The sequence below is a fragment of the Chelmon rostratus genome, chromosome 16 (assembly GCF_017976325.1).
Source record: "Chelmon rostratus isolate fCheRos1 chromosome 16, fCheRos1.pri, whole genome shotgun sequence".
Taxonomy (NCBI): Eukaryota; Metazoa; Chordata; class Actinopteri; order Chaetodontiformes; family Chaetodontidae; genus Chelmon; species Chelmon rostratus.
Genome location: NC_055673.1, coordinates 5119694 through 5146249, shown reverse-complemented (window position 1 = coordinate 5146249; position 26556 = coordinate 5119694). Strand labels below are relative to the sequence as shown.

The 26556-nt window shown below is 41.4% G+C and overlaps 1 protein-coding gene across 2 annotated transcripts; it reads left to right on the top strand.

Moving 5' to 3' along the window:
- The first annotated feature begins 3102 nt into the window (after positions 1 to 3102).
- LOC121619326 (zinc finger MYM-type protein 4-like) lies at positions 3103 to 26344 on the top strand. Of its 2 annotated transcripts, none has more exons than XM_041954944.1 (27): positions 3103 to 3445; positions 7148 to 7832; positions 10179 to 10322; positions 10628 to 10704; positions 10976 to 11128; positions 12098 to 12336; positions 12529 to 12727; positions 13203 to 13406; positions 13785 to 13935; positions 14045 to 14160; positions 14737 to 14919; positions 17336 to 17486; positions 17671 to 17843; positions 17949 to 18093; positions 18243 to 18338; positions 18917 to 18954; positions 19277 to 19424; positions 19914 to 20026; positions 20194 to 20419; positions 21583 to 21813; positions 22058 to 22167; positions 22370 to 22547; positions 23100 to 23251; positions 24235 to 24349; positions 24468 to 24716; positions 25026 to 25152; positions 25234 to 26344. In XM_041954944.1, exons 1-27 carry the CDS (start codon positions 3140 to 3142, stop codon positions 25466 to 25468), a joined length of 4944 nt encoding a protein of 1647 aa, XP_041810878.1. In that variant the 5' UTR covers positions 3103 to 3139; the 3' UTR covers positions 25469 to 26344. The 2 variants fall into 2 exon arrangements, with proteins under 2 accessions (XP_041810878.1, XP_041810879.1); XM_041954945.1 differs by lacking the exon at positions 3103 to 3445 and adding an exon at positions 5716 to 5905.
- Positions 26345 to 26556: the final 212 nt, after the last annotated feature.

The window sequence follows — 26556 nt, the reverse complement described above, 5'->3', positions numbered from 1 at the left end:
CTGTGCTGTATAAGGAGCCCCAGTTTGTGCATCAAGTGTTACCTTTATGTGCAAGTCACTGAGCCTCTTCAATAAGACTTGAATCCTGTTATTTCCAGAACGATTCCCAGAAAGGACCTGTTTTCTGCCACATGAGAAAAATATAAAAATAATACAGCGTAGCTTCAACAAATTTAATCTATACAACACAATTTTGTTTCACATTTACAAATTTAGCACAGACAATTCATAATTATTAAATCTTTCTTGTGTGTGATATGTTTCAGGGAGGAATAATGCTCAAACACCTCAAACTTTTGTTTTTAAAAACAAGATTTGTTCATGTGTTTGCAGATAAAGTGGTGTTTCCTGACGATCTGTCTTCATGAACTAAATCACATCAAATTGGATTCAAGTCAAGCTAACAGGCTGCTGTCGCTTTCAATTTATGTACACTAGACCTCCAACAATTAATCGCTTAGTTCTCAGCTATTAAATTCATCACCACCTATTCTGATAACCGAGTACTCTGATTACAGCTTCTTAAATGTGAATATTTTGTTTTTTTTTAACTCCTCTGTGACAGTGAACTGAATATCTTTGGGTTGTGCTCAACAGCAGATTTGACGATGCCGTCTTGTGGTTTGGGAAATGCTCATCGACATCTGACATTTTATGGATCAAACAACTAATCAAGAAAAACCAAGAACCAAGAAAATAATCAACAGATTATTACAGTGAAAATATTCATGAGTCGTGGAAGTGATCTACAGTATGCCCTAATGTGCATTGTACAAATTTTAATTTCAAAACATCTGAAAACACAAAGGAAAGGACCGGGTCACTCGGTGTGGCTCAGTGCCCGACTGTGCAGATCATGTAGCAGCGCTGCCGGTTTGAATGTGATTAATCACCTGTACGTCATCTCCACTCTCTCATCTCTACTGTCTCTGCTATACAGCTCAGCAAAAGTGCCTGTCAAAGCGCAGGTTCAACGCTTGACTGGAATTACAGTGTAATTGTTTCCTGTCTGGTCTGTCCCAATTTGATAGCATAATGTAGGCCACTTCCACGCTCCCCACTGGTTTGCCTTGAGTACAGAAGTTCAGGGACCAGTGTGTCATAAATCTCAGGTGTGGAAGCTGATCCGTCGCCTGATGCAGCACCCACAGTGGCTTCACTCAGAGGAGGGAGAAACCTGAGTGAGGCACGCACACACACACGTACACACACGCGACAGGCTCTTAAACACATACACAAACTGTCTGACAGGGTATTTGATGGCGTCAGCTCACCCATGCAGAGCAGGTTTTGAATAACCATCAGATAAATGAGGAGAAAGAACATCTTCATTTGTCTTGTTCGCCACGCTCGCTGCATCGCTGTGGTCAGTGAGTCCACCACTTAAATCCAGACTGGAAATATTTCAACTACTGTTGGATGCATTGTCACTGACGTTTGGAAAAGTCACTCATGGTTCCCAGAGGATGTGCCTTACTGACTTTGGTGACCCCTGACTTTTCCTTTCGTGCCACCATTGGGGTTGACTTTTGTAATTTCAGGTGAAAAAATCTGATCAAATCGAATCTCATCAGCCTCAGATGAACATTGTTTTAATGCTATTATTAGCGAATGCTAGCATGCTAACATGCTAAACTACAGTTGTGAACATGGAAAACACTGCACCAGCTAAACATCAATATGTTAGCAATGTAACTGTGAGCATGTTAGCATGATAGCATTAGCATTTAGCCAATGCACCGTTGAGCCATCGACTTGTTCTTAGCCATGAAAGGTACACCTCTTTGGTCCAGACTGGAAAATATTAAAAATATTTAATGGATTGTCATGAAATTTTGTAAAGACATTCACGTTTCCCAGAGGATGAATCTTGACTTTGGTGTTCCCCTGACGTGCCATCATAAGGTTGACTTTTGTGGTTTTGAGTGAAATGTCTTGACAATTATCGATTGTGATCAAATTTGGTTTAAATGTTCATGTTTCCCTCACGAAAAAACCCTTCATTACTGTCTCTTTTTTCACGCTGCTTGTCTCCACAGCCTCAGTGAGCCATCCCTCCTCACCCCAAATGAGAACGTCCTGTTTGAGGGATCACCCAGTAATCGTCGCCCTAGTGTTTTACAAAAGGGACCCCCACCTCCTCCTCCATTTTCCAAGTCACCAGCCCTGCTCCCCTGCAAGACCTGCCATCCATCCAGGAAGAGCAAGCCCCGTCAGCAACAGAACCCCCAGCAGGTCCAAAGCTGGAGCAGACCGACCTTCATTCACTTCTCCCAGGCCATCCAGCCCAGTTCAAAGCCAAGACCTGTCCGGCGCCATTCGCACACCCCGGTCCTGACCACGGAGATGGTACAGGGTGACCTCCGACCTTCACTGATGCAGTACCGCAACTCATCGTCTCAGGCAGAGCCTTTGTCTGTCATCGGGAAGCCTTGTCTTCCGAGCTGCAGTCAACGCCCCGCCATGGCTGCCGCTGCCGGTCCAGCTCGCACTCAGCTCCATGTGTTTCTGCCCACAGAGGCTGAAGGAGAGGAGGTGGACAGTGAATCTGTGGATGAGGGCTTCATGGATGAGTTGGACAGTAAGATAACTTCCCTGAAGCTCCAGCTGGGGGCGCCAAAGACAGATATTTGCCATAAATAGACAAAAACAGATGAACCCCACTGTTGTAGCGCTATATGGCTATGAGTACATATCCACATACATTTTGTGTAATTTCGTTTTGCGGCTGATTTTTAATGATTTGGGCTATAATCCATTGTTCAAATTAAGGGGAATCTTAATGCTGCAGCAAACAATGATATTTCGTACAACAGTGTGTCTCCAAGTTTTGAAGAAATTAGCCCCAGTGAAGCGGCGCGTATATCCGTATAATGCGAGTACTCGGGGCACCCATGCGCAGCCTCTATATAACGCATAATCTGCGGCGAAACTCGTTCATATTCCAATATTTTGTTATGATATGCTGGTGCTATTCCCCTCTGAGCCCGTGGTGGCATGTTATCAACATCCGGGGTCTCTAGGCAACTACCGCTGACGTGGATGATGTCATTTCCGAACGCCGCGCGCTGCGAGCAGCCAGCCACAATACGGCTAACTCTGCGGCGGTCGGGTAGTTTAGCTGTAGTTTGGCACAGCTATGGTTCGTTTTTGCGTATTTCCAAATTGTCCGAACAAAATGACCAATTGGACGAAGCTCAGCTTCCACAGGCTTCCACTTCGCAACCCGGACTTACTGAAGCTCTGGCTAGTTGAGCTGAAAATGGACCCTAAAACTGAAGTGAAAGCATTGAAACGTGCGGATCATCGGGTTTGCAGTGCTCACTTCACGCCGGATGACTTTTTCCCTCTAAAGCCATTGAGAGAAGGCCAGAAAATTCAGCGTCTGAACCTCAGGAAGAATGCTATCCCAATGGCTGCAGAAGGCGCAACAGACACAACGGAGGTAATGCATTTCAAATGCAGTTTTGGGTAATGTTTTTTATCAGGCTATAGCCTGTGCAAGTGGATCGGTGTATAGATAGATAGACTTCCTAAATCAAAAGCTTGGAAATTACAGTGCAACAGAGGGTAGAGTTGATTAGAATAAAGTAAATTCAGAGGAGGGAGAAAAGTTTGCACTCATGAAGTCAGGCTTATGCGTAAAGCAAACAAAACCAAGGCAAATAAACGATCTATAGACGTGTGTACGCTACTTACTCAATCGAAAGTTGCCCATTTGGTCCTGCAGGCTTTGGCTGGGTCTTCCAGTTCACTTTTGGGACACGAAAAAAAGTCTCCACCACAGCCCGGTTTATCATTGCGCGGAAATCCTCCAGTGTTGTGATACAGACGTTTATTGACACATCCAGACGCGTATCTCCTGGCCGCAAGTCCCACTCTGAGCAACAGAGGCATTCCTCCTCTGTTGTCATCGATGAACATCGTCCACAATAACACCACCAGTTACCGTCTACTCGTGGACGCGCAGGCGTTTGTTGTTCTTTGGCCAGCTGTTTCCCTCTCTGCCTCCGCATGATCCTTTCAACGAGCTCCTCGTCCGTGTACTCTGGCTCAAAACAGTAAGGACGTCCACCATAAACAAAGTCATCGTCCACCACCTCAGAGTCGGAAAAATATTCATCCATTTAGTAAAAAATAACAGTCGCAAACTACAGCTAAACTAGCCGACCTCCACATAGTTAGCCGTGTTGTGGCTGGCTGCTTCGGAAATGACATCATCCACGTCAGAGGTAGTTGCCTAGAGACGCCGGATGTTGATAACATGCCACCACGGGCTCAGAGGGGAATAGCACCAGCATATCATAACAAAATATTGGAATATGAACAAGTTGTTGTAAAAAAACGAAAGTTATCCTTTTATGTGAGAGCCCTGACCTCAACCCCATCCGACACCTCTGGGATAAACTGGAACGCAGACTGTGTCAAATAAAGATGAAGAGATGTAGGGGCAAAGGATGGAACAAGAGAAAAGGTCTGTTGATTTTTGGATGTGTGGTTTGACGTGAACACCAAGGGTAAAAAGATATTAAATGTGATGAGATGTGTAAGCGGTGTAAGAGGTGAGCAGAGCTGCAATAGAAAATATTAATGTTGCGCTGATTAAATCAGTGCAAACAGAAAAACAGGAGTGTTTTGTCAGGAGCTGTGAGACAGCTGACATGACATGACAGGATGTATACAGCACCATTACCAGTAACACCACCAATCTCAGTACATGTGAAGCCATGCAAAGAGGATGGGTTACCACAATGAATTATCATGCTAGAGTACCACACAAAAGTCTGGGCACTCTGTACACATTGTTCTATAATTTGGTCTGTTGCAGTGTATATAAATCCTCACTGCACATGTCCTGTGCCAACTGTCACAGACTGGGCCTATGAGGACGTTGACAGGTCAGGCTGAAAGCACACAATGAATGGATTCTTGTATGAATCATTTTCATGTACGTATCATTAACATTGAAAATACTCATCTTGTTCAGTCCCCTGAGTGATCCTCATTGCAAACATTTGCATCTAATAAAGTAAAACAATTCAGAACACTCAGATATGAATAAATACTATTCATGAGTTCCACAGAAATATGGAGCAATAATGCACACACTCATTTGTGATGTCTGCTTTCATACCAGGCCGGTAAAAGTATTGAAATGTTGCATGCATAGTCTTATCAACTCCACAGTGGGCCCTGATAGCACTGGTGTGAAACTCCAGAATGGTGTTGGCTTTGTGGTCCAAGGCAGGCCTTGCTCCTCATTGCTGTATAAATTAATCATGCTCATAGTTGTTGTTATATAGTAGTTGTATTATTTCATTGTCATCATATAAGTTTATTAGTATATATTGCCATTATTATTATTATTCTCATTATTATTTTGGTTAGTGTTGTTGTTATTATATTGTTGCTACGTCATATATTTATTAGCACTATAAAATTAACACTAAAAATACACGAATTATCAAACCCAAAAATCTATGCCTTTAATTTGAGCTAAAAGCCTAAAAATAAAGTAAAAATAAAACCATTAAAACATACACAAGTCCATATCATGGATGAATGTTAAAGAGCTCTTGTAACGTCCATGGTCACATGCTACAATTTAGGTTTGGCCTGAAAGACGGCAGCACACACGTTACATCGTTGGGGGGTGGTAGCGAGCTACTGAAGTTTGATAACAGCCAAAAAGTAAACAAAAGAAGAAGCCAACGATCTACAACAAGCTACACTGGGTGCAAATAATGTAGTAAGAAACCATTTAAAACACATTTCACGGTTGTCGAGTAAGTCCCATTTTATTGCCAGCGCTAAGGATTTTGGACCAAACATGGCGGCTACGGAAACTGGCCGGAATCAACGTATGGCCACCAATCAAGTCTCGTCTGTCCAAGTCGCTGGCGCGGTAATTTTATCCACGCTGTTACGGCTGTATACATTCCTTACAACGTATATCAAGACCTGGGTATATTTAGCATAACTTCAGCAAGAGTATTTATGTTATTTGCATAGTGGTTGGTTGTTGTGGTATGTAAATATGTTTATATTACGTGATAAAGCTTAGCTAACCACAGCGAGCTAACGGACAGACAGAGAGGTCTGCAGAAATGGAAGCAAGGTAGCCATAGCTTAGCGACTGGTAAGCTAGTTCTCTTGTTTACAGGTCATGTAAATTGTCAACATGTCATCATAACATGGCTGAATTAAAGGAAACGACTCGGACGGAGGTAAATAAACCCCTCATGTTTAAACTGGCGATAGGTTGTAGCTGGTGGCTAAAAAGCTGCGTAGCAGTAACGCTATCATTTTGTTGTGTTTACATTGCACGAGCAGTGTTGCTGTATCAGCGACAAGCTAATTTATGGCGTGTTTTTTCGCGAGAATACACGGATGAAGCAAAATAATAGCACTGACAATGGGTGCATGCGTATGCTAATTTCACTTTATACTTATACAGCCACTGTTTCACTATGTATTTCTCTATGCATGCTTGTCGGCTATGATTAATGTGCATTTAAGTGAGTTCTGTTGCAAAGTTAAGTACATTTTCGGGACTAGATTTTGCAATGGGATTGCAAAATGCGCCCTAAACCTACCTTTTCTGTAAAAACAAAAACTTGAATGACTTGACTATAACTTCCTTTCACAATAAATTACTCTTTACGCTTCACTGAACGTTTTATCAGCTAATGTCACTGTTGAATTCAGCGGTAGTAGGTAGCTGTACCTTGCTGTCAGGTAGGCAGACACAGTGGTGGGGTTTTATTGAACTGGGATACCTGCTGTTCTTCCTGCTGGAGAGTAACTTATTAAATGTCTTGGTTTTTCATCATCTGACAAAAAATGAGGCGGAAGTTGTGGTTATTTGTTGTGCACATACACAAAAACACCAGCAACAGAGATAGGATGGGCTATCCATTTTGTCAGAGATGAATCTTCTGTATCTAATTCAACCCTTTTTTTCCCTATTTGTTTTTAGCACAGATGTTCAATAAATAACATGTTTTAGTTGCACTGTACACTAGACAAGCCATGTGAGAAACTTAGAATAATGATTTTATGTTTTTGTAGAGCTTCTCTTTCAGTAGCACAAAAAAGTAGTGCTTTGGCATTGTACAGAATGTTAATTGTTTACTGTCTGACACAGGTAGCAGAGGGGGCAGACGGAGGGTCCATGGAAGCTGTTAAAGAGCCAGAAGCATCAGAGGATGTTGGAGACCCAGAATTTGTTTGCAGAGCTTCTCCCACACTCTCCGAACATAGAGAGGAAGATGACTTTGTTGCTGCTGAACCGGAAAGTAAAGAAACTGAACATAAAGAAACTGAGGCCGCTGTGCCCCCTAGTCCTGTATCTAAATCTCCTCTCAATCCACCCCCTTCGCAGTCATCTTTCTCTACAGAAGACACAGTCAGCACAGTTTTGGTTCAAGGCGGTGAGCCAGACAGCACCTCAGAGTCTGAAAAAGAGGTTACTGAGGTGAAAACAGAGGAAGACTTTGAGTTAAATGCAGAAAATGTGGTAGTAAAGGACAACAGCTTAGATGAAAGTCCAGCAGGACCCGACATCACTGAGGGCACAAATATGGACAAGACTTCTGATGCCAAGAAGGAAATAACAAACACGGATGAAAGTGTGGACTCAGACAGCGCCACACAGAAAGAGAAAGAGTCTCTGTCCTCTAACTTGAGGATTTCTACAGCGGACGACCTCGATGAGATGATGGACATTGGTACGGTGGATCAGGTTGAACAGGAAGCTCAGATGAAAGAGGAGGAACAGAATAGTTTTATGGATGTGGATAGCAGCCGTTCGCCTGCCATTTCAAATACAGGTAAACGCTCTGATGAATGCTCAGTGCCGAAATGCTCAAGCGGTTTTCTGTTGAGTATTTTGTCCTCTTCGACTTGATAACTTGGGATGTACTACCGTTTCATATTCTTTGGAATACGTGAAGTTTATCAGCCAGGTCCTGCCAAGCAGTGATATGATGATGATGTAGGAAGAACTCCGCTGATACAAGCTTGAGTTGAAGAGACCTTTATTAACAAGCAGTATCAGATCAGATGCCGGCCATCCGAGAGAGCTTCAGGGTCAGATCAGAAGACTCTGCCCTTAACATAAAGACAACACAATATATAGCATGTCATTTCATCTTACTCCACCCATACTTTTCCTAATTCAAAAACCAGATCATGTTCTGGGCATATGTGCCACTGAGGAATGTTTTCCTTTGCGACAAGCTATATCTATCTCTTTGAGAGGTTTATGTCCTAATAGCCCCTCTATAAACTTTACCACCTTTGGTGTCCCTTTCCCTGCTCTGACCCTATGTGGTCTCACATACTACAACTAAAAGTAATCTACATTTAAACATCAGTTTACCCCAATTATGCTTAATCTGACATATATTTGGTAATTAGTTGATCTGATCATATACCTCATACGCTCACAGACAAAGGAGAAAAGACAAAGATTTTGTGTTAGTGATGAAACATTTACAGTTCATTGAGACAAAGCGAAAGTTGTGTTCTTGTTGGTAAAGAGGGTGTTTTTTTGGAACTCGTGGAGCACGAGGTGACAAAGTAGACATGTAACAGTAAAGAACCATTAGCAGCCTTAGCTGCATCATCACCAGGTCAACATGTTTTTTTTTCAGCCATGTTTCAGCACCGCCAGGCTTCACAGCTTTTCGAGTGAAAGATCACAATACTTGAAAGCAGTGAATAGTTTAAAAGCATGGCTGTGTATCACTTTGTTAACAGATCTGCTTGTTGAATGAGTAATACATACTGAATTATGGATGAAACATTGGCCCTTCTAAAATATAGAACATTGCTGACTTCTGTTAAGGTAAAGGCTCTAATTATCCCCTTCTACCTGCACTGTGAGGGAAACTGATGTGAAGAATCTGAACAACTTCAAACTGTTCAATGTTTCATTTTCTCTGTGCTTTAGATATACTTAATCATTGCATCTGTTGGGTTTTAACAACTCTAAGTAGAACTGAAGCGTTATTAGTTGCTTTTAATCAATGTGGAATTGATTCATGCTTATATACAGTACTGTGCAAGCACACAAGTTCCTGCCTCTGTGCCAGTGACAGTCATTATGGACAGGCATTATGTCTGTCTGTCCTACTCTGATGAAAGCAATATCGTAGGAACGCCTTGAGAGAATGTCTTCAAACTTGGCACAAACATTCACTTTGACTCAAGGATGAACAGATTACAATTTGGTGCTTGAAGGTCACTGTGACCTCACAAAAATGTTTTTAGCTATAACTGAAGAATTCATGTGCCAATTATGAGAAAATGTCACACAAATGTCTTAAAGGATAAAATGATCCAATGATGACGTTTTCTATCCGAAAGGTCAAAGGTCAGCTTGACTGAGACATCATAATGTTCTGTAAAAACATTTTTCTGGACATTATTCAACACCCTAACTCATGAACAGAAGGGGAGATTGTTACATTTCACATTTGGTCAGATGCTGAATTGGCGACACTAATCTTTGGTGTCCACCTTGAAGGTGTGTGTGAAGCATCCACGTTTTACCGTTTGCAGTTTCTTTGCTGCAACATCCATATTTGCAGCATTGGAGTCCATCACAAGCTGATTGGTTGTGCTGATATTGAGCTTCAGGTGATTGTCGTTTCACAGTTTGATGAAGCTCTCTGTCAGTTCTTTGTACTTCTCTGTATAAATAGTCTCTAAATGAAGACAGCATGTTTCTCACTGCACATTATTCACTGGAATCATACATATCAATATAGCGATAACTTCTGTTTTTTGTGAAAAATATATCTAATTCCATGTATTAATTCCTTCAGAGTCTGCACAACATATATTATGAATCTGGACAGACATGGATGTGAACTACGCCTTGACTGGGTGGTGGAGACATGCAACCATAAAGTGATAACTCTAACTATTCTTGTGTTGCACAGCAGATCTTTTAAGAACGCATTTTCATGGCAATATTCAAACTTTGACTTGTGCACCCGAGGCTGCACAGATGTAAATACCTTCTGTAACTGTTAATATGATGAGAAGCTTTCTGTAATGCACGCTACAGAAATACAGAGCTGCACGTGGAAGCTATTCTGCTTCTTCAAAAGCACTGCTCTATAATTCGCCACTAATGTATATGTTTGAAAATTTCCCCACAACATCAGTGGCAGGAGACAGTAACTCTGTTGAAGAGGAAACTGACGTTAAACCCACTGTGCTACCACCACTGGCAGAGGAGGACGTGAAAGTGGCTTTAGACTCGATGCAATCCAGCACGTCACCATCGTCTGAAGCCACAGCGAGTACAGGTGAGCGATCTCAGCGCAGTGGTGCTTGGAGTGATTTCCAAGAATCAAAATAAACCGTTTTACAATAAACACAATCATGTGATTAAGATGTGTGGTGTACCCCACAATTAAAGTAAATATTTTCAACCGCCCAGTTGTGGTTAAATTATGATTTGAAACTTCTGGCTGTCCAATCACAGACCATGTGATATCGTGGTTATTTGCGTCGCCTGTTGAAATGGATTTGTTGTATTTATTGTCTTTATTACTTACTTTGCACCTTTATACACAGTTAACCAGTTCACATGTTGCTCACGTTTCCGTAGGACGCGACAGCTCATCTCCAGCAACCATAGTGAACGGGATGAAAGTTGTTAAACTGTCAACACCGAGATTAGATACTGTAAGTATACATGAGTTTTTCATACAGTGTCTAAATGAAAACATGCTTGGGCTTAAAGCTGCTTGTACCTACACTGCTTGTTTCATGTGTCTGATTTCAGCTTAACAGTTTTAGCTTTAATGTCTCAGGGTTGTCATGTTTTTGATGTCACATCAGACTGTTAGCACATAGAACTCTTGGTTGAGATGTTACCATGGAAGTCGAAATCTGCATCAAAATCGATATCAGTCAACAATTGATTTAATTTTTAATTATTATTTCCTGGTTGTAGGAAAGGTTACATGCTGCTACTCGGCCAGTCAAGTCGTCTCCTTCACCACCATTGGTCCAGGTGAAGGATGAGCCTGTGGACGAAGAGTATGAACAAGCTCTAATATCCTCTACAGCTACAGCAAGCGTGAAGGATGAACCCGATACGACGAAGGTGGGACACCTTCCTTAGGATTTTGAAAGTTGATTCCCCTTTTAGACATTCACCCCTTAAAGGAACAGTGTGTAGGATTTAGTGGCATCTAGTGTGAGGTTGCAGATTGCAACCAACTGAAATCCCCTCACCTTACCCTCTCTTTCCATGCATGGAGGAGAACCTACAGTGAAGGAGTCAGTGTTCGGTTTGTCAGCTCTGGGCTACTGTAGAAACATGGTGGTGCAGCATGGTAGACCCTCTATAGATATAAAGAACCTATGTTTTGGGTCATTATACACTGATGAAAACATAATGATGAATATTATATTCCATTTCTGCCAATAGAGTCCTCTAAATCTTACACACTGGTCCTTTAACACTAATTTTATGGCAATTTAACATCATGGTCCCATGTCTAAATATGCAACCTGGTCACTTTGACATCAAAGTCACAACAGCAATTCTACTCGGTCTGATCTAGTGACGTTCACTATAAATAGGTGTAACGTTACAGCCTCTTAAAATCACTGTGATAAATGTGTTATCACAATCTTTAGCTCTTATGAACAAAGAAAATAAAATTGGTGTATTATTCTGTGAAAGAGAGTGAATTTTAAGTTGTTGAGGAGCATCTTTAAAAACTTCCCCATGCGATGTGACTGGAGCAGAAAAGGTTATAAACCCGCATTCAACCACAGTAATAATCTGACCAACACCCTCAGCCGATACTTTAAGTTTTCATTCAAGCCATTTGCTCTGTGTGTTGTTGGTGGGGAGCATATTCCAGGCACAAGAAGCTCTGTAAAGAACAGTTCTCATCATAGAATTTTTTTGTGGACCTGAAACCACCAGATAACCAGTGCTCACTTGACTCTTAATTTAGGGGAACAGTTCCCACTTAACTCAAAGAGAACAGAGACCTTCAGTCAGGGTTTGATGGATCCAGAATCGCTGGACCACCACTGACCACCGTTCTGTTGCTGACAGGAGGACTTGAGGATCGGATCGGTCTTCTCTGTGACCCCAGCCGCCGAAACACAGACGCTGCCTGTCGTCAACCCCTCATCATTGCACATGTTTTGTTCCCACTGCAAGAAGAGCCTGATGAAAGGACAGACAGCCTTCCAGAGGAAAGGCTCGGCCGCACTGTTCTGCTCCACCGCCTGCCTCACCTCATCTCTCCCTGCAGTCAAAGGAGTCACTAAGATCTGCCACAACTGCCAAAAGTGAGTTCAACAAGGGACACTGCCATCTTTCCATCCTTTACACTGTTCAGACAGTTACGGTAGAATTTCCTGTGTGAGAAATGGCCGAGTAACTGCCTGTATATAAACTTAATTGTGTCAGAGTTCATGACCCAAGTTAACTATTTCTGAATTTTCGTATCGTATTGATCTCGCCCCTTCTCGTTCTCTCAGGTTGATATTTCGCCCTCAAGACGTCATTCTGGCTCCAGATGCTAAAGGAGCCATGAAGGAATTCTGCAGCCAGAACTGCCTGACCTCCTTCAACTACAAGAAAAATGCCGCCAACTACAGCAAATCCGCCGCCAGCAAAAAACCGCCGCAACCGATAGCACCGCAGTCACTCTGCAGCATGTGCACCAGATACTGCGTTGTAAGTCAAATAGAAGAGGGCTGCAACTAACCACCATTTTCATTATTGATTAATCTGAATATTATTTTTCTATAAAATGTCAGACAATCGTGAAAAATCCCCATTATAATTTTTCAGAGCTTCTTCAGTCTCTTGTCTGAACAAAAGTCTGAACCCTGAAGATACTCAGTTTGCAATCAAACAAAACAGAACAGCGAGAGAAGCTGGTCCAGGGAATGTGTAGCAGTTTTGACTTATCGGAATAGTTGCTGATCAGTTTTCTCTTTCCTTTTTCTAGGCCTGAAGGAAACCAATTTCATAGGATAGAGAGTTTGTCTTGTAATCATCCTGTTTTGTTAAATTAGGATTCCTCTTATGAAATTGTTTATACAGAATAACTACAGAAGCGGTGCACACAACCTTTTACAACGCTGCCCCTACACTTTCACAAGTGAAAGGATTCATCTCTGAAATATCTTTGCTGTCCCTCCTGCAGAGCAAACATGAGGTGATCCTGAGTGGTGCTGTCCATAAGATCTGCAGCGACGCCTGTTTTAACCGTTTCCGTACAGTAAACAACCTGTCGGTGGCCGGGTGTGCAAACTGCGGCTCGTACTGCCACAACAAACCACTCATGCTGAAGATGGAAGGCAGCAACAAAACTCTGTGTAATGCAGAGTGTCTGGCCAAGTACAAAGAGGTATGAAAATTCAAAGTACGAAGTAACGGGACTTTGTTTGGTGCAAATGACAGCGAGTATATGTTCAGTGTTATACTTGGTTCCAAAGTCCCATTTTCCACATGGCTGCTGTCAAAAGATGCGTTATCGACTGTAGTAGGCCTGTTTTAATATTACTACAGTGGTATTTTACATGTTGTGGCTAAAACTAGTCTTAAACAGTGCTGTGAAAATTTTAAACTGAACTCTTTTGTCAACATCGTTGAGGATCTGGTCGTCTTGTTTGAATAAACTTTACTGTAATTGTAAATTGGATAGACAACCAACCTGGAGTTCTGTTCTTACGAATGAAATGTTGCTCGTTAATGTACTTCTTCTTTTTTCTATATGTCTTAATAGAAAACCAAGATAACCCAGGCTTGTTTGATGTGTCGCACTACCCGGCTGCTGGCAGATATGGTTGACAACAGAAACAGTGATGAATCGGTGAACCTCTTCTGTAGCAGCAGTTGTGTGATGGCGTTCAAGGTCCAGACTGTCAGTGCATCAGGTGCTGTACAACAAGTTATCATGTCTGAGTTTTCATGTTGGCTGTAATTTTCCGCACCATTGGACACAGTGTTTTTTTTTCTTTAATGAAATGTTTTTCTTTTTCACAGGTGCTCGGTTGAATTGCGATAGTTGTGGGAAAAACACAGTACCGGCCTACCACCTAGCCATGTCAGACACCTCCATCAGGAACTTCTGCACTCTACCTTGTGTCATGGCTTTTCAGGTAACGAGGTTCACACCTGTCAGGGTCGGGTTGTGCTCAATCAAAAGTAGTTCATAAGACGTGTCGCCAAATGGAAATCAGAGGTGTTTGTACCTGATCTGAATGGGTGGGTTGAAAAGCTGTCATTGAGGGGGTGGATGTGCTCTTTAAATATGGGGATAACTTTGTGTGTCCAGGCAGCCTCTCCTGGAAGTCATTCATAGAGTTGCTCTCAGTTACTCATTTGTTTGTAGTCTTTCGACACCATCTATGGACCGGAAGCAACCTTTCATTTGTTAATCTGACCCTAATTTCTTTGTCTCTTTCTAGACCAATGACATAGCCAAAAAAAAAAACAAGTTATTCAACTGACGAAATGGAAGTTGACTCCACTGATGACTCATTGTCTTGTTGGAGAGCCCTAGCAAATACAGCTTGAATCAAAGTGCAATATTTGTTATGAAGTGGTAATCCATTGTAGGGAACACACAGTTAGTTTTGTCTGTTTTGATTTCACACTAACTGTTTACTCTTTACTTGTAACTTTTTCAAAGAGTTTTTCAGCCAGGACTCTTGTATTGTTTTTTCTTGCTGTAGGAAAAGTTCAAGAAGTCCCAGAAACAGGTCAATGTTTTTACCAAGTTACCCATCGGATCCGCCCAAATCCAGACCATCACTCCCATCGAGCCCCAGCGAGATTTCTCCAAAGGATCACAGACACTGAACTGCTCCCAGTGTACCGGAAGCATCACTTTTAAACCTGAAGTCATCCAGATCAAGGTAACCTGTGTGCATGGGAGTGAATGTGGGTTCTTATTTTCCCAGGACTGGCAGACTTATTTATGTTTTGCATGGGAATTTTTGTTTTTAACACATCGATCATCATATCAATAAGTTTAAACGTATGCTTAAAACATGACACATGAAATTATATAAAAGCTATAAAACAAAAAACGTGTAAATGAATTACGACAACACCCCACTTAACAGTTTGTAAATTTGTACGTCACACACAAAATATTTGCCCTGGTTTTTGCTGCCTATCCACAACAATGGAGGTGAATGCCAAAGTAAGTAAGTTGTTGTCTTATGTCTTTTGTTTAAATCGTGATATGAGGACAAAGAAATAGTTCCAGATTGCTGATGTGATCCTAAATATGTGGTAAAACAATGTAAAACAAGATGTTCTTTAATTTTGAAATATTTAAGATAAAGGTAATCTTATTCACTCTCATACAGTATCTGTCCATTAAATATGAAGCTACAGTCCAGTACATAACCATTTTTAAAATGCCTAATTGTCATTTTTACAGTTCTCATGGGTTAAACAAATGAAATATAACATGTGAATTTGTGAGCTTTAGAGGTTTTGGAAGGAAGATTTTCTTTTGCTTTTGAGCAGAGGGGGGCTAGCTGTTTCCCCATTTCCAGTCCAGTAAGCTAAGATAACTTGTTGTTGGCGATAGCTCTCAATTTAATGAACAGGCAAGAGTGATCTCCATCTTCTTATTTAACTCTCAGAAAGAAAGCAAATAATTGTTTGTCCCAAATATCAAGCTATTCCTTTGAGAGTTAATGCTTTTAAATACAGAACGTTCTTTCATAGAAACACATAGCAGGTTGGTTAGATAATAACCTGTGTGTGCTTTCTGGATAACTGCGTCATCATATATTTAGATCCATTCGTGCAACACAAAAAAATGAAAGCTCAAAGGTCCGCTTGCTAGTTTTTGGAGCTTTCAACCCCATCTCCATACTCCTCAGCTGTTATCTTCTTATTTTGCTACACCTTGATTTTGTGCCTGGAAATCCGATGAGATTCCCAAAGATACAGAGCAGAGCGAAAGGAATCAATCTAGACGCCTCTGCTTCAAATGTGGAGGAGCCCGTGCCACCAGAGAAAAAGGTGAAATCACAATTTGGCAACATAATTTAAAGCAGAAATTATTTATAATTCCCATTGTTTAATATATATTCTTTATTTTTCAGATAATCTTCCACCTTGACGCATCGCAACTGAAAATGTAAGAGCTTTTGTAACTCATGTGATATTGTGTTTTTAAAGCGGCTCTCGGTACAAGTCAAATTCTGACTCTGATGACGAATAAACAAAAAAAGAAAATGACAAAATGAAATTATACTTGAACTTTTCTTCTCTTTCAGGTTGATTTGGGCTTTGGTGTCCAAATTCCGAAGGAAAAAAATATTTTAGCAACACAGAAAACCTTTGGTGCGTGACATGAAACTTAATGGATATTTGTTCTACGACAGAGGAGATGGGTTTATCGTCGGTTTGTAGGAAAAAATCCAGTGGGTTTCCAGATCAAAAACAAAGTCTTTGTCATCAGTGAGAAAACCTTGTTTTGAAGACCTGTATAAAAAATGTTACTTTAAATTATGAGATTAATTGATTAATTTGAGAATAATTCTTGTACATTTCCTTTGTAGCTTATATGAAAAGCTGATTTAACAGGTTGGAGTACATATTACAGCAGTAATAAAATCTAGCATGGCTCACAAACTGAAAACAGTGGCTATGGGAGTCAAGGCAGTTGACCTGTGTTATGGATTGATCTTATTATATTCAGAATATGTTTGACAAGAAATAATACAAAATAAAACCAGTTGTAAAAGCAAGCCTCTTTCTGTTTTTTCTTTCTTTCGCTCTTTTTCACGTTGGAAAGTGACATAAGATGCATCAAATGGACCGTTAACAATGAAAATGTCTTTGAGGATTCTCGTGAGATATTTGACATGTTATTTCACACGGTCTAATACGACAGTCTCCTGTCTTAATGCAGGTCATTATGTTCAGTTGTTCAGTACAACATACACATTAATGCAGCAGGAATATTAATCCACAAACATCAGATATAATAGAAAAACACTGACAGGGAACGTTTTACTGCACTGTGAGTACTTCGCATACTTTAAGTGCATTTTGGTGATAATACTTTTACTTACTTAAATAAAGTTTTGAATTGAATGTAGGACTTGCAGTGAGGTATTTTCACAAAGTGGTATGAGTACTTTTACTTAAATAAAAGGTCTGAATACATAATTTGCCACAGCTTGTAGCCGTTGTTTAGCCTTAAATAATGGCTCTCTTTGCCCTAACAGCTGATCAAATGTGATGCTCACGCTGATTTTTCTGTGTGCGGGTGATTTATCGTTTATATCAACTCTGTGTATGCAGGACAAGATGGTTTTCGTGTGTAACTTGGACTGTTCTCACGAGTTCAAGAAAGCCAACTATGTGACAAGCCTGTGTGAATACTGTAAGATTGAAAAGATCACCAGAGACGCCAAGAGAATTGACAACAAAGACTGCTTCTTCTGCAGCGATGGTAAGGACACCGTTTGATCTGCCTGTCAGGACAAATGCAGGGTTTTTGTATCTTAGTTTGTGAATTTTATTTTGCTTTGGTCTCAACACTGACCATGTTTAAACAACACACTTGTGCCTTGAAGAGGTATGAATGAATCATGCATAGTGACTTAGAACCTCTCCTCTCCTCTCCCCCTCCCCAGGCTGTAAGCTCCTGTTTCGACACGAGCTGACTAAAAACTGGGGGAAACACTGTCACTCCTGCGTCTACTGCCACTCTGTGTCCAAGAAGCTGGTGACAGCTCAGTATGGAGGCTCGACTGAAGAGTTCTGCTCGGAGGAGTGCAGGTCCAAATACACTATGCTCTTCTGCCATGTAAGCAAGTCACGATGCGGCTATAAAAATCATAGTTGGTGATGATGAGCAATGGTGATGATGATGTCGCTCTGCTCTAAATATTCAGTCATTGTTTTCTCCCAGGTTGCAAAGTGTGACACCTGCGGCCGCAAAGGGAAACTGAAGCAGAGTCTTCCCATGCTCGGAGAGGTCACACACTTCTGTGACCTGACTTGTCTGCTACGGTTTTGCTGTGATAAAGTGGAAACGCAGGGCGAGGTCTTCAGAGGTGTGTATTACTGATGCCATTACAGGTTTTACATTCCTATGTTGGGGTTTCAATTCTGAATTTTTGATTAAATTGTTGGGAAATCAATGAGTAATATCCTGCACTGACTCCTCTGTGTTTCCTCATGTTTTGTTTTCGGGGACCTGCAGCTACAGGGGAGGCCACACCTGTCATCGCCAACGTCATCTCGCTTGCAGGTCCTCCAACTGGGAAATCCAGTGCTTCTGACAGAACTGCCCAGCAAAGTACAAAACAACACACACGCACACACACAAGTATACAGCCCCGATTTCACAAAAGTTGGGACTGTGTAAAACATAAATAAAAACAGTATGATTACGAAGTGTTCCTGAGCCCATGTATTAACCTCCTTTATACAATCACGTGTTCACAAAGTGGTGAACCTCGCATCCTCGCTGTGAACCACTGAGCCTTTCCACCTGTTACCAATCAACTTGTTTACCTGTGGAATGATCCAAACAGGTGTTTTTGGAGCGTTCCACAGCTTTCCCAGTCTGTAATTGCTCCTGTCCCAACTTGTTTAAAACGTTTTGCTGCATCAAATTCAGAATAAGCAGACATTTACAAAAACAAATGAAGTTGATAAGGAAAAAGATTAAATATAGTGTCTTCGTACTGTTTTCAATTGAGTATATGTCAGAAAGGATCGACTAGTTATCACATTCTGTTTTATTTATGCTTCACACGGCATCCCAACTTTACAGTACGTACACGTACAGTATATGAACTATATAACATGCTATATGCTTATTCAACCAGTTGCCAGTTTTCATAGCGATGGTTTCATACTTTGTCCCCACAGGCACCGTCTCTAACGTTCAAACAAAGACCTTGGGACATGTAAGTTGTTGTATGTTATATGTCTGTCATATACATTAAAATTCAATAATAAAAACAAAATATGGACAGGTGACAGATTAAAGGGAAAAAATGCATAAATTAGTGGAGAAACATTACAAATGTAGACGTAAATGTTTGAATACAGATGCAATGCAAGCTTATTTGTATTGCACCTTTTAACAACAAGACAGTTCAAACTGCTGTATATAAGACAACAAAAACCAGAACAATACAAAAGCAGTGTAAATAGACACATAACTGGGTTTTTGGATGAATAATTCTGGAGCTGTTGCTGTTTTTATGTCATTTGTCTCTCCTTTAGATCAGTATTCAGACAGATACAGTGAAAGCTCATCCTCCGCCGTCTGCCCCAAAAGTCCTGAAGAACAAGGCTCTGCTTTGTAGACCGCTGGTGCAGAACAAAGGGGTCTCTTGTAAAACACAGACCGTGGACGTCGAAGCACAGACAGGTAAAAGCAACACTAAGACACAGGGTACTTCTATGGTAGCAACATCCCTGCTCTACAGTTGTCTCTTAACCTGCGGGGAATACAGAATCTGACTTCTTTTTGCAACCAGTGGAGTCGCCCTCTGTTGGCCGTTAGAAAGAATGCTGATTTAAGCACTTCTGCATTGGCTTCACTTTTCATACTCTGACACTATGTCCACTTTTCTGATCCTATCTCTGGGTTCAAATAAGTTTTCCCTTTCTTTCTCATAAAAATATCAAGCAATAAGTAATTTATGTCTAGACTACCACAACCGTAGCCTTGAGTACAATTTTTGAATGTGCTGACTCATAAAGTTTGTGTTCTGTAATTACATGTCCCTACTAGCCACGTTGTTATATTTAATTGAGGACACTATCATTGCTCATGTTGAAACATTTACTCAGTTGCAAATCCTCACTTTTTTATAACATGAATTGACGTATTTACGTGTTTTTGTTTTTTTTGTAGACGACGTCCTCCCTAAAATCATGGTTGTGCCCGTCCCAGTGCCGGTGTATGTTCCTGTACCCATGAACATGTACAGCCAGTGTACCCCCAAACCTGTTGGCCTGCCATTACCAGTACGTCAAACACTACGACCACCTCTGGTTTAAGCGTGTGATTCTCTGACGTGTGATTGGTTCCTATAGTGAAATCAGATTGAACTGGATTATGACATTAGCAGGATTACAAAATGAAATATTCCAGACTCTCATAGGCTGTTATATGCTTACTCTGTCTACCACAGCTGCCTGTACCCATGTTCCTTCCTGTAACAATGGACAGCGCTGAACGCATCGTGGATACCATCCAGGAGATCAAGGAAAAGATCCCGTCTGACCCTTTCGAGGCAGAGCTCATCCTCATGGCTGAGATGGTTGCAGAACAAGTTGAGAAGAATGACAAAGAGGAGCAACCAAAGGAGAAAATGATGGAGAATGAGAGAGAGAGGCAAGAAGCACCTGCTCCAGATGGTAAAAGAAGCAGTTTTAATGTTGTTTGGTCTTGCTTTATTTTTAGGGAAAAAATAAAAACAATAGAGATACTACACAGCAAAGATGAGGGTAAAATATAGCTTTCTGGAAGTCTAAAAATTGGGGAAATATTCATTTTAGTTTGCTCTATGGAATTTTTTCAGGTAAAGAAAAAATACTAAAGTGGTCGCACAGTGGGGCTGTGCTGCTTCTGGATGTCGGCAACTGATGTCGCCAATGCTTACCGCATGTTGCTGCCGATTTCTGTTCAATTTGATGAAGACCCCCTTATTAAAATGCTTACCAAGATACCTTCATCATTTCTAATCAAGTCAAATGGTTTCTTTGGAGAAGTGTGTTTTTTTTTGTTGGTTTTTTAAAAATATGCATGTAAAGTCAACACTCAAAGATTCCAGACTTTCGAGATTGTCATTCTTTATTAGTGGCACGAGGCAATGCACGAGCAAGAGGGATTTTGCACCAGCTGCCCTGCTCTGCTGCTCCATGTAAGCCAATACTCCATGCTCCATGTAAGGTGTGCTCCAACACACCTGATTCAAATGCTCAGCTCGTTACTAGGCTCTGCTGAGGCCTGATAACGAGCCATTCATTTGAATCAGGTGTGCTGGAGCAGGGATGCATCTAAAACAGCCATGTCCAAACTATTCCATAAAGGGCCGTGTGGCTGCAGGTTTTCGTTCCAACCAAGGAGGAGCACACCAGGCTGGAATCAATTAATCAGCTGATCTCAGTCTTCAGCTGATAACTAATGATCCCTTGATGTTGATTGGTTGGCCTGGTGTGCTCCTCCTTGGTTGGAACAAAAACCTGCAGCCACACGGCCCTTTATGGAATAGTTTGGACATGCCTGATCTAAAACATTCAGGGCAGTGGTACTCCAGGACCAGGCTTGAGAAACAGTGGTATAGATAACACCAGCAGCCCCCTCGTGCCACTGTCAAAATTTCGGTGGCGCTGGAATTGTCTAGTTATTATTTAAGATCTCTATATTCTGAATATTAGAATTTAATGTCCATGTTATCCATGACCTTTCACTCTTTCAGTGTTTCATCAAATTATTTCTCACAAAAATTTTAATTTTGTACATTTTACATGAGAAAAATGCATGTCTGGATGACAAGGTCCTCTCGCTTATTTTACAGACCGTGCCAGTAACTACAGTGACGACTTGGACACGGACGACTTGGCCAGTTTCCTCAACAACTGGGAGGACACCTCTGATGATGCAGGTCGCAGGTCTCCCAGTCGATTGTACTCCCACGAGAAGCTCAACCCTATTCTTGACATTCCTGAGGCCATGTCCAGTGAGCATTACCCTGAGCCCCCACCTCCTGCACAGCCTGCCATGGACATTGAAGCTGACTTCACTGTTGGTGAGCAGATGGGATGTACAAAGTTGTGAAGTGCATGAAAACTAAACACTTATTTGCATTCAGCAGTCATTTGAGTTTTATCTTAAATTTTACCTGTGTTTTGAAGAGTTTAACTGGACTTTAAGTGCTACATGTCAATCAGGAGATAAAAAAAATCAAAGTTTTATCCTTAATAACACCAACCAACTCTGAAACATGGGTTTGGCTTTAGTGTACTAGGTGTTTAATGTGGTGTCATTGCCAGAAACTCTGGAGAGGATGGCCTGGCTTAGAGAGCAGTCCCAGAGGTCCCCGAGCCCTCCGCCTGCCGCTCCACGACGACGACAAGCTCACAGGAAAGCCAGAGAAAAGAAGGTAACTCTCCTGGGAGATAGAAGATACTGGCTCAGCATTTTAAATTAGATCTGATTGTACTTGTGAAAAAGGACTTTTTACTTAGGATACTGGGAATGCCTACCCTGTGCTGGAGATGGAATGCTTTGGATTTGCCTGCATCCCTTTTTTCACCCAAGTCTTACCCATGATGCAACCCTCCTCTATCTCCTCTTTGTTCAAGGGTCGTAAGTCACAGCGTTCGTCTAAGGCAGCTGAAGCGGCGTCTCAGAGAGGCTCTTCCAACAAACCCGTAACTATAGACACCCCAAAACTAAAGAGTCAATACGGAGTTGACGCCTGGAAGCGATGGATCCAGTGGAGGCAAACTCAGCCCAACCTGGAGAAGCCACGTTTCGGTTGTAAGTGTGGATTTACAGTAAATACAACCACTAAAGCTGTCCTTGATATTTCCTTTACTTGACTCAAGATTATTTACTGCATAATTTATAATATAGCGTCTGTTGGACAGTTTTGTCTGAAACACCCAACAGTAAAGGACATTGAAAATCAAATCTGTTGAGCCACAAAGGGAAGGAAAACACAAACCTTCACAGTCTGTGAGAAATTTCATCCATATAGAATCACAGGAAAATAAATCCTTTATCTCATTCATTTACTCCCTTCTTCTCATCTCGCCCGAGAGTTGACGAGAAATCTTCAGAAAGATTTTGAATCACCCTTGGGCAGCCATGTAAATGGCTGTGATTTTAAAATGCCTGTCTCTGATGGCACGTGCCAAGTTATTGATTTTAATACATTTGATGTTGTCACTGTGGCACTCTCATGGTGTCGTGTGTACTGTGTCTTTGCACAGATTATTTGTATCAAGTTTGACATTACGCATCAAAAACAAATTTGTGACGATATTTTCATCCTTTGATTATTGTGCTCCACTGTTACCTTGATTTCAGCACGTCCCATGGAGTTGAAGGAGGATGTTCTTCAGTGCACCACTGCTGAGCTGAGTTATGGACTCTGTTGTTTTATCACTGAGGTGAAGCGACCCAACGGAGAGCCCTACTCCCCCGACAGCCTGTTCTACCTCTGCCTCGGCATTCAACAGGCATGACATTTTTCACACACATACATTTAAAGTAACATGTAACAGGTAGGGCCTAAACTGCTGTATCAACATGTGAACACTTTAACACACAACTAGAACATACTGGCCAAAATGACTTATTGTGTTTTCATATTTGAAACACAAGAGCCCTTTTCAACTCACTGTGACTGTTACTATTTGTACTATTCTTCCCAAACAATTCTGTATTAAAAACTGATCCACTGACCATATAGCGCAGAATATGTCCATGTCTGGTTAATCCGACCTATTTTTATTGAAAAATAGCCTAATTGATGAAGCTATGCTAATTTGCACATTGCATTTCCCAAACCTTCTTCATAGTAAAAGCATTCTGACAGGTCACCAGTGGAAAGCTTTTAATGTGAGGAAGCAACAGTGGGAAGAGTTTGTTTTGCATTAGCAGTAACACAGGTAGCTGTGGCTCAGGAGGTAGAACAGTTCATCCATTGATTGCAGGTGGCTCAATCCCTGGCTCCTCCTGTCCACGTGTGGAGTGTCCTTGAGCAATACATTGAACCCCAGGTTGCTCCAATGGGCAGACCAGTGCCTTGCATGGCAGCTCCACCACCGAAGGTAGAAAAGGAAGGGAGAAGGAATAAAGGGCTATGTAAATGCAGTCTATTTACCATTTAAGACTAATTGGCTAATATCTGAAAGTGCAAACAGGGACACAGGAGTGAAACTGACGTTTAAACCCCAGAGATTCAGGTAGAGTTACAGAAGTAATGAAAGTTGAATGCAGAGCTTTCTCCCTAACAAAGGCACACAAGTTTAGCTGCTGAGGACATAGTTAAGGGGAGAAGACTGTCACAGGTTGGCTGTGGTTAGCCCTGCTACCAAACATGACCACAGCAGCGCTGTAGAAACTACTAAAATGTTGTGCATCAGCAAATATACTATAGTGAAAGAAATGACAGCTATTCTCATTATGACTAACCATGTAACCGTCTGCCTCTCTGTAGTACCTGTTTGAAAATGGTCGTGTGGAGAACATATTCATGGATCGGTTCTACAACAAGTTCTCCACTGAATTCACTAATATGCTGAGAGGTTTCAAACCCTCAATCACAGCAAGTGGTGAGTTGTGCGTGTTTTTGCAATTTTAGTCAATATTTCAGTTTGTCTTCCTGTCATTTTCTGTGTTACACTAACATGCCCACATCTGACCAGTTTTCTGTCCTCTTCTACTCTCCAGGTTATGTCCATTCCCGTGTGGAGGAGGAGTTTCTTTGGGACTGTAAACAGTTGGGGGCGTACTCCCCCATTGTCCTCCTCAACACTCTGCTTTTCTTCTGCTGCAAGTACTTTGGTTTCACTACGGTGGAGCAGCATCGCCAGCTGTCTTTTGCCCATGTCATGCGCTGCACCAAAACCAACCCTAACAACACCAAGACTACCTTCCTGCGCTTTTACCCCCCAATATCCATAAACGAAGCAGAGTCAGGTACCAGAAAAGCTGAGGGTCAAAATGAAGTACCCATTTGTTCTTATCAGGAATAATTATTCATCACTTTATCTGTGTCTGTTATTTGGTTTTAACATCTGTAGTCTGGGGCAAGTTTATTAAACCGTGGACGTGCTCCACCAGGTAGTGCCGTAGAAGTCACACATTCACATTGTACATGAGGAAATCACCTCAGTTTTATTCCAAATGTAGTTTTCCTTTTCAGTATTTGTTAACCAGCACTTCTGTGTTAAACTATGCTACCACAACAGTTATTTATTCATTAAATGTGAACTGTGTCCACCTCAGATCCTGAGGTTCCAGTGAAGAGGCGCAAGGAGGAGGAGAGTAAAGAGGATATCCTGGAGATGATGGAGAACACAAAGAACCCTCTCCGCTGTCCAGTCAGACTGTACGAGTTCTACCTCTCTAAGTGGTGAGTATGAGCTCTGTGTCTGGCTGAAGTCATCTCTTCACCTTGTCACCATGTTGACATTAACAACTACTTTTCATCCAGCTCAGAGTCAGTCAAGCAGCGCACCAACCTGTTTTACCTTCACCCCGAGCGCTGCTGCGTCCCCAACAGCCCACTGTGGTTCTCCTCCACCCCTCTGGATGACAGCACCATGGAGGCCATGCTCATCCGCATCCTCACCGTCAGAGAGCTGCAACTCAGGAAAGCGGGAGAAATGGAGCAGACACCTGATGACCCACCTTTTATTCCTGAAGAGGGAAATAGGGATTCAGAGTGATTGAGAGCAATGACAACAGAAGTGACCTTTTATTGGCGCAGCAGCTTGTGGTGTAAATGTTTGTAGATTAACTGAAATGTTCATTTATACATGGCCCAATACACAGAAACAGACAGAATAAATCTCTCACCTACATACCTACAGTGTGTTGAACTTCAAAGGAAGTCATACTTCCTAAACCACATGTTGATCAGGATTTATAGTATATAGGTGAAACTTGGGAACTAAGATGGAAGACTCTTTACTACTGCTCAGCAGGACACATAGCTGTCCTTTTGTGTTTTGTCTGCTGAATGGTTGTTTCTCATGGATTATGCTTTTTTTTTCCATCCACATGTTATGACTCCTAAAATTCCTGTGAAAACTGAGAGGTTGTCTTTGCTTGAAAGAGCTACATTGAAAAACAATTTTGATATCTGTTTTTGTCAGTAAGCGTCCACCCCAAAAAGCAAATGCAAAATGTCCTTCTGTGATGTAGATGTAAACCATCATGTTGGGTGATGAGTGTTGCAAAGTAATTCTTCACAAAATAATTACTGGAAATCATTGGAAATCACAGATTTGTTTATACCAAAGTGTGACTTGCAGCTAATATCACTGTTTAAAAAGGCTGATAACACTATTTTACCCCTTTTGGTGACTCAACACACTGAAATGAACAGAGTTTGAGCAATGAGTAACTTTTTTTGAACAAGTTATTTCATTCTAAGTATCCTCTGAGACATTGACTTTTTGCATAACCTTGACCCTGGTACTATAGTAAAAGAAAGTAAAGAAATACTGTCGTTATGTATCTTGGTTATATTAACTCCCAGTCCTTAGAGTATGGCTGCCAAGGTATTTTCTAATGTATGTTCTTTTTGAATAAAAACATTTCAAAACATAGCAGTTTCAGGGATTAAAGTTATTGAATATATCAATGGTTTCTTAATGTTTACTGAATATTAGTTAGGATGGACATGGGGACAGGTGGTCTGAAAACGTATAATTTTCCGTGTGTCCTTATAAACCACACACGACAGTAATTTCGTGTGTGTAATTGTTCACCACTGCTCCCTGTGGCCGAGAAATCTACGATTGCTGATTCG